Below are 8874 nucleotides of genomic sequence, written 5' to 3' on the forward strand. Positions count from 1 at the left end.
AGGGAGGGGCAAAGGTAGGGGACAGCGGTGGGCGGGCAGAAGAGGGAGGGACAGAGGTGAGGGGGCAGAAGTGGGAGGGGCAGAAGTGGGAGGGACAGAGGTGGAGACTCTGGGGATGGGACTCCTGAGCCAGGCTGCAGAAGTCACAGATCACGGCCACCTGCCTCCCACAGGCCACACGCACCCCAGGTGCAGGTGTGCCCAACTCAACTCCTTTCCCGTAACCACCAGACCAGCCTGAGGCAGCTCCTGGAAAGGTTCAAGGACTCAGTCACAGAGGTCCTCAGACAAAGATCCATGCATTTACACAAGAAATGGTGCCCAGCAGCGTGGGAAGCAGCTCCCCAGGGCAGGAGGGTTCGGTCGGCAGAAATAAGAGTGGCAGTTGCCAACAGCCCCGAGGACCCGGGCTTAGTTGGGGGCCACCACCCTGTGCCCTCCCCAGCAGCAGTGAACACCGCCTGAGAGGGCACCATGCCACCCCGACAACCCCACCCCACCGCACAGGCACTGCGGTCATCCCCAGCCAGGCGGGGAATTGGAAGCTCAGTGAGGTGGAGGTTGGCTGTGGCTGAGTCTGGTGTGGAACCCAGTTCGGGAGTGACATGTGGTTAAAGGGGGCTGGAAGGGAGGGGTCTGTGAGCTGAGCCAGGGTCTGGGCTTAGCACAACCAGGCACTGTCACCCCAGTTCCAGCCTCCTCACTTTGAGAATCCTGGGCAGGCGCTGCTGCTCAGCTTGGCCGTGCGGGGACCTGGCCTGGATCTGTGTCAGGACAGCTTCCCAGGGAACCCCACAGGCTTCGGGGGTGGCCCACTGACTCCACCCCCAGCGGCTTCCTGCACCACCAGCCCCACCACCCTGGCACCTCGCCTCCCTGTATTACCCGACAGCGTGAAAAGCCTCCAGCACTGGAAGCCGCCCTGATGGGCACTGCCACTCTTGGACTGCTCCAGCCCCGGCCACCCTGTGCTCCCAGGCAGCCCCAACCCTGCCCACCTGGGTTGGTGGTGGCAGAAACAGTGGCACAGTTGTCATCCCCCAGTTACTCAAGAGGTGGGGGAACCCAGATGCTTCCAGGGGCCCAGGAAGGGCAACTGAAAGCAATTTTTCCGTCCGGGAGTTCCAGGGGTGAAGGGGACCAGGCAAGGCCCTGGAGTCGGCAGGTTTGGTGCCAAATCCAACACCTGATGGGCTCCAGGCACCCCGGTCTGCTGGCGGCAGGCGGGGACCTGAGGCTGGGGAACATGTGGGCCATGTGGGGACCCTCATCCTCACCCCCAGCATTGCTCCCACCCCAAACCCGCCCCTCACATGCAGGACGTTCTGTGGCCCCCACTCAGAGCCACAGACCTCGGTCCTGAAAGAGGACTCTGGGCCCTGGTGGTTTCAAAGCAGAACCTTTTCTGGGAGCCCCACATGTCACACACAGGAAAGTGCGGCTTGGCCTGAGGGGCAGAGGGGCGCGTGCGAGGTAGAGTGGTGTGTGTGGGGTACAGGGGTGCCTGTGGGGCAGAGGGGTGGCCTTTGGGACAGAGGGGTGGCCTGTAGGGGAGAGGGGTGTCTGTGGGACAGAGGGATGCCTGCGGGGTTGGACCCCACATTACCCTCCCCAACTTCCATGGCCATTCCTGAGGAATTCTGCAAAGCACAGCTTGGGAACCCGAACCTCATTTTACACCACAGGGCACTGAGGCCCCCAGAGGGCAGGCGTCCGGTTCAGACTCACAGCATGGTAGGGACCCACCCTGAGAGGCACCCCATGGATAACTGGCACTCGCTGTCTGAATCAACCAGCACTAACCAGGGAGACAGAAGGACACCACACCTCCCGTCTCACAAGCGCGCACACACACGCACACACACACACACAGGACAGGGGCACCTCAGGCCATCGGAGGCAGCCCCGGCCTGGGGGATGGAAGCCGGTTCTGGCCAGCACAGCTCAGTCACCAGCTTCAATCCACAGACCCTCCGCTCGAACCTGGGCACTCAGCCCTGAAGGGGGGTCGAGATTCCAACGCCTTCCTCAGGTCGCTGGGGAAGTGTCCACAGGCTCTCTATTCCCACGACTTCTGACCCCCCAGCACCCCAGATGCAGGGGTAGGTCAGCTGGGTGAGGGCCGTTGGACTGGGGGAGGTCCTCTGTGCTGCTTCCGACAGTGGTGAGGTGGGGCCGCCTCATCACCCACCTGCCTCCTTTCAGTGGAGGGAGAATCCCTGCTGGGCAAGGAGCAGAGGCTGGGTCCTCCCGCTGGCCTCCCAGAGGTGACCCTCAGCGACAGTGGGGGGGCGCCCAGGGCATGGGGCAGGAGGGGCTGCGGGCCACAGGCAAATGCTCCACTGCTGTCCGAGGCATCTGTGGTGCCCCCTTGGTTGGTTCCTGGAGAACATGCGGCCGAGGGCTCTACCTGCTGGGGAGGTGCACCTGGCTTAGCCGCACAGTCCTGTGCCTCTGAAACATGGGCCTCATGGGTTTCTGTGACTTTCCTGCCCATGGGAGCCGTCCTGCTAGCTGGGCAGGTGTGTTGGGGGTAGATGTCCACCCACTCCATGTCCTCTCCGGAGAGTGAGGGGCCGACCCAACAAAGGCAGGACCCTTAGGGTGATGAAGGGTGGGCTTGGAACCCCCACCAAGGGACTCGAGGGTCTGTGCCCGCAATTTGCAGTTAATGCTGCTGTCCGCTCTCCTCCAAGGGCAGCCCGCCTGCCCTCTCATCAGACCACATCCTGTGTTGGGTTTTTTTTTAATCAATGCAGTCAGCACTGCCCCCTTCACCACCAGCATCCCCAATGGAATCCCAGGGTCAGGAATGTGCAGCAGGCTGTCGGCACAGCAGCAAGCACACTGCGGGCCATATAAAGCAGGCAGAGCCCAGGGCCCAGGCCTCCTGGACGAGGACCCAGAGCAGCTCTGCCCAGCCCAGCCCCGGAGCCCAAGAATCCACCAGCCAGCCCTCCTGGGAGCAGTCCCAGCCACATGGTGAGCACAGCTGCCCTGTCCCCAGCAGGAACTCCAGCTCAGGCCCTGCCCGGGCAGGAGCCAGGCACGGGCAGAGGGCACACAGAAGCACAGGGAGGGAGGACCCGGAGAGGGAACACCAGTGCCTCACCTGCCAATGCCCAGAGCAGCACAGATTGGTCATGGCTGCCCTGCCAGGGCTGGGACCCAGCCTCACCCCTGTGCTTTCCCTGCTGCTTCCTGGCTGCGGGGCCTGAAGCCCTGACTCGTGCTGGGGCCCCCTTTCCAGTGATGAACACCTCCTGTTTCTACCAGATTCTCAAAGGGGTGCATGAACCCCTACAAGGGGTGAAGGGGTCCAGGGCCTGCTCTGTGTCAGGATGTCTTCTTTCTAGACACCCAGCGGCTACTCCCAGGTGGATTTATCCACAGGATGGAACGGTCCCCAGTCCACATCAGTCAGCCAAGTGCTTCCTGTGAGGAGGGAATGGGGCTGGGTCCCTGCAGAAAACCACCTCGTGGAAGCCCCACTGTGTGCCCTAATGGGAAGGTTTTCCTGGTAGTGTGTGAGGGAGGTCGCTCCATCCCTGGGGGATGAGAGAAGCTTAGAAGAACTGGATTCGGGTAGAAACTGGGGTTGCGTTTATTATTTTTTAGAAAGCTTCCTGGCTGAGCTCGCTTCTTTGAAATATGTTCAAGGGAGCCATTTCTGGAAAGGGCTCTGGGGACTCCTGTACCGTCTTCTCCAGGGCCGGTGCTCTCTATTCTAGCCTCAGTTTGACTCAGCAGAGGACAAGCTAGCTCCAGCTCCCCCGCCGTCACTGTGAAAAAGGCTTCCTCTACCGGACAAAGGAGCAAGTGCTTCCAACGCTGGTTCATTCCAGGAGAATGGGTTTCAGATACCCCGAGTGCCATGTGGAGTAGAGTAGGGACTTGGGGCACGCCTTCCGGAGTCAAGCCCAGTTAGATCTGGGGCTGAACTCCAGCTCTGGCACTGATAAGGCCATGAGATCTGGGGCAAGTCACCCCAGCTGTTTGAGCCTGACGCCACCCCTGCGAAATGGGAGGGTTGGGAGGACCTAGCAGATACGTATGCTTCTTGAAGAAGCCGTTGGCCGTTACAATTGTGAATTCAGAGCCTCCACTTTCTAGCTGTGTGGCCTGGGCACAATCTCAGTTTTTCTGAGTTTTGTTGCCTGAAAAAGTGGGACTGGCAGGACCTACCAAGCAGGATGACTAAGAAGATGAAGTACAATCACGTGAGAGCTCTTAGTTCGGAGCCTGGCAGACCTGTGGTGCCCAGGCCCCAGCGGCGTCTGCACGCTCCTTCCCAGGTGCGTGTCTGAATTAGGCCAGGACCATCAAAATCTGTTTCTGGCTTCCAGGAGCAACTGGTTCCCACGTGAAAGAGACATTAGCAGGATGTCCCAGCTAAACGGCATAGCTAGACCCATGTAGTATTAAGTTGAAAACTAAGGGAGATTGATGCTTTTAACTTTCCACCCCACAGTTCTGCAATGATATGGCTATTTTATAATAAGAGAAAAATGAGCATACATTTGCTGACTCTCCCGGGGCCGCCTGGGCACTGCTCTGCCATCCAGCAGTTGTGGATTTACAGTGCTCAGCTGCCCAGGCAGGCAGATCATGGGGACTGCAGGAAAAGAACCGGCCTAATTGGTACAGTCACCTCCAGATCCTGCTAATAAAACAGTGGCCTAGTCCCAGCATTGCTCGGAAGCCGGCCTCAGCTGAGCCCCCGGCTCACACCTATGCTGGCGGCCTGCCCCGGGGAAACACTTTGGTGAGTTGCGCTTGGCCACATGTTGCAAAAGCTTGTAACTCTGCCTCTTTCCTCTGGGTCAGATGGTAAGGTCCTACCCCCTGGTCTGCCTCCTCCTCCTGCCGCTGGGCACCTGCTTTCCTCTACTGGACAGAAGACAGCCCACAGACGCCATGGGTGGCACTGGAGCCAGAGAAAGCTGGGCCGACCTGGCCGAGGGACCCCGATCCCACTCTGTGTGGGGCTCCTCTCGGTGGCTGAGAGCTTCACAGCCACAGACCCTGCTTGTCACAGCCTGGGGGCTGCAGACATCGGGCAGAGAGCATGCTGGCTGCAGGTTCCGCTTCGGGAGGCAGGATGAAGGCAGTGAGGCCAGCGGCTTCCGCCCTGCCGGAGGGGTGAAGGCCAGCGGCCCGTTAGGGAACCTGGCTGAGGAGCTCAATGGCTACAGCAGGAAGAAAGGCGGCTCCAGCTTCCACTTCGGTCGGCGGTGAAGGGCCGGGATGCCTTGGAAGGGTTTGCTTCTTGGACTCACCCCCGTTGTCTTCACCCCTGCCTTCTCCCCCCGTCTCAAAGACCACGACACCCAGATGGTATAGGCACGGTTACGATGAATGATCCATGGTAGGACAGGTTAGGTGTGTGCTCACTTTTGATTTCCAACTTTGCTGAAGCGAAAAAGTAGGCAGTGTCAAAAAGGAGGCTGTCTTGGCTCCTCGGTCGTCCCAGCCTCTCTCTTCCCCTGGGGCTCTGACTCGGAGCAGTCCCCTGGCCCCAGGGGCACGGAGCTGAGGCTGTGGCTGGGCCATGAATGTGAATAGCAGAGCCAGGCAGCGGGCTGAGGGCTTACAGTTGGGTAATCAAAGTTGTGACAGTCTATAGGGACAACTGCAGCTGACATCAGAGTGCAAATGAGTACATTCCACTGGGTACAGAGGATGGTTCTGAAAGTTAAAAACGGGAAAAAAGAACCCAATCCCCTTCTCCATCCCTTTAGCACCAGATCCCCCTGGCAAGAAGCCCCTGCTGTGGTGTGCCTTCCCCTCTGACGGCGGCCCTTCTCCGCAGCCCAGTGTTAGCCCGGCCAGGAGTCTCCTGGGAGATGCATTGGGAAGGAATACGTTTTCGCTATAGCAAGGTTGCATTTCACTTGTTCAAAATCAGAATATGTCGCGTGTATCTTTTCAAATAAAAGTTGTGACAAATGCAAAACCATACTGGAATGCTGGCCGCCCCCACAGTCCGGGTTCTGGGTGCCTTGCCTTTGGGGAGATGGAGCTCCTGTTGCCTGGACCCAAACACCCCTCCCCTAGATTCCCGTAACTGGCAGTTGGTCAAAGGTGCAGAGGAACACAATACATGTGCTTTTCACTTCCACTCAGCTGCTCCTTCCCAGGTTTCCTAAGAGCAAGGAGCATTCGGAAAACAATTTCTCTGCGCCGGGGAGAGCCCACGCTCAGCCGGGAGTGGCTGCAGGCCTGAGGCCAGGCAGAGCATCCATTTCAAATGCGCCTTTGGTGTCTTCTGCATCCCATCCCGTGTCAGAGGCAGCCGTCGGATGCTGCTCACTCCCGGGCTGGCTTCCGCTGCTGAGACGAGAACTTACATTGATGTTACTATGGCAACCCCTCCCCTCCTCCTTTCGAGCTGCAGCTTGCCCCTGTTCACAATTGAATAATTTCCCATTGAGCTGTCACAATTAATTGGTGGAGTTTTATTAGCCTTTTAGAACCACACTGGGCTGGGCCCAGCTTGGCACCTTGGAGTATTTCACAGTGTTTTCCATGCTATTAGTGACTTATACTCCTCAGTAGCAGCTCTCAATCCTTGGCAGCCAGAAAGCCACTTCATTAAGGGGTGACAGATCTGAGCCACAAAGAACCAACCTGACTGGGGAGCAGAATGGGTGCTGAGATGGGAGAGAACACTGGAGTCAGAACATCACCCGGTATGAAAGCTGCCGCCTTCTCCGGGAGCTCCTCACCGCTTCCCCACCGCTTCCTACACAGACACTGAGGACCCCTAGGCTTGGCGCATGTGCCCTGAGTCTTAGGGCTGCTGTGATGGGGACAAGACAATGATTCCTGAGGCTGGTAGGGGTGGGGGTGTGGGCCACATCGTTCTCTTGGGCTCTGCCGTTGTCCGAGGACAGTCGTTCAGGATGCCTCCTGCAAAGGGATGTTGTCACCGCTTGCTAACATGACACTGATGGGGACGGACACATCCCCGGGGTCCCTGCTCTAAGGATGGCCCTGGCACAGGGTGAACAGATCCGCTCACCGTAGGTGTGCTCATGCACCCCATTCTGCTTGACTCAAGGGAGGGGGAGGCAGTAAGCTAGATCAATCCCTCCCTTGGCTCATTCACGCAAAGCAGCCCGAGAATGTGCTCACCAGAGACCGGGTGAAACACAGCAGGCTGAGGGCAGAGGGACACCCTGAAGCAAGGTCCCCTGGCCACCCGTCACTTGCCAACTTCTGCACCCTGAGCAAGGAGTCACCCACGGCCAGTACTTTAGAGAATACCGAGGCTGAACCACCCTGCACATTCCACAGGCTCTTTGGGGATGCGCTGGCTGGTTGTTAATTTAGCAGGATTAGATTAACCTTGATGGAGAAACCTGAGATAAAGAACACGGGGGTGGGGGACGCCTTCAAAGCAGTGGGTATGCTGTCATTATGCTTTTATCATTTTAAAAAACCCAACAAAGCTATTCTTTCCAGTTTGCTTGTACACTTGAGCTCAATAGCCCTGAAAATCCGAACAATCAAGCTGCTAAGGGCACTGCTGTCAAATCAACTCACGCTGGGCTTGGCTAAGCTTCCTCTTTAACCCCGTGCCCCGCTGCCAAGCCCACCGTGTCTGTCAAGGTCTTTGGGCCTCTCATGCCACCCCAGTGCCCCCTCAGCCCTCGCTCTCTCCTCCACAGGTAAGATTACCCTTCTCCAGGAGGGTGAAGGTGATACTCCAGAAAACATTTATTTTGGAAGCAGAGAGGTGAAGCTCCCCTGAGCGGTGCTGGCCCACTCCACCTGGCCCGGCAGTTCCAACTCCTTCAGCCCAGAGCACCTGCGAGCTGCCTGCATCTGCTCATTACATTTATCCAAGACACAAGGCGGTCTTCATCTTGGTGTGTAGATCTAAAGGTATTTAGCTATCAAGATGAATGGAAAATATTTGTCTTTTCCTGTATGTTTGAAATATTAATAAAAATATTTAAGAAAAAAACCCCAAACAAAACAGGCTCCTGGGGGCAGCTAGCCACAGACGGCTGCTATAGTTATCAAGTGGAAACCACCTCGTCCTAACTTTGCCCAGTGCCAAAGACGCTGCTTGACACATTTCACTGAAGAGCCCAAACCTGACACGGTACTTTCCAGATTCTGGGCGGGAACGGGGTCATGCCCTGTGCTGCTGGTGCTCCTCCAATCCTCCTTGGCCCCTCAGAAATGCCCTCCCAGAAAAAGAGCGCAGAGTTCCCGGATTACAGCAGTGATATCAACTGGAGTGTGGGGGCAGGGGAGCAAGATGTTAGGTGACCCCCAGGGACAAGGGCAGTGCTGACAGGGACACTATATGGTCAGTCTGGTTTCACCTAATGTCTTCTTGTACGAGGACATTTAGAGTTTGCTTCCCCAGGGCACTCCATTCAGGAAGGCCTCCTGTAAATGATCTCTGCCGCCCAAGTTGCTGGGCTGGCTATAATATTTGGCTGCTGCTTTTCCACTGGGGAGGGAGGAATCCGGCCCTAGGCACAGCTCTCTCCTGGTCTTGTTGGGGCTGTCTGCACTGTCTACAAATTAGGCTGCCATGGTAGGCACCAGCTGGTACATGCTGGGTGTGTGACCTTGGCAGAGCTGCTTGACATCTCTGAGCCTCTCAGCTTCTTTACCTGTCAAAGGAGGACAGTAACAAAAACTCCTTCATTAAAAAAAAGTGGTGGGCTTCACTGGGCGCGGTGGCTCACGCCTGTAATCCTAGCACTTTGAGAGGCTGAGGTGGGTGGATCACAAGGTCAGGAGATCAAGACCATTCTGGCTAACGTGGTGAAACCCCGTCTCTACTAAAAATACAAAAAATTAGCCAGGTGTGGTGGTGGGCGCCTGTAGTCCCAGCTACTCGGGAGGCTG

At 57.4% G+C, this 8874-nt stretch overlaps 1 protein-coding gene across 1 annotated transcript; it reads left to right on the forward strand.

The window, feature by feature from the left end:
* The first annotated feature begins 1868 nt into the window (after positions 1-1868).
* Positions 1869-5238, forward strand: QRFP (pyroglutamylated RFamide peptide). Its single transcript, XM_011931193.1, has 3 exons — positions 1869-2102; positions 2697-2982; positions 4828-5238. Exons 2-3 carry the CDS (start codon positions 2980-2982, stop codon positions 5236-5238), a joined length of 414 nt encoding a protein of 137 aa, XP_011786583.1. The 5' UTR covers positions 1869-2102; positions 2697-2979.
* Positions 5239-8874: the final 3636 nt, after the last annotated feature.

The sequence above is a fragment of the Colobus angolensis genome, unplaced genomic scaffold, assembly GCF_000951035.1.
Source record: "Colobus angolensis palliatus isolate OR3802 unplaced genomic scaffold, Cang.pa_1.0 Scaffold9, whole genome shotgun sequence".
In the NCBI taxonomy this organism is placed as follows: domain Eukaryota; kingdom Metazoa; phylum Chordata; class Mammalia; order Primates; family Cercopithecidae; genus Colobus; species Colobus angolensis.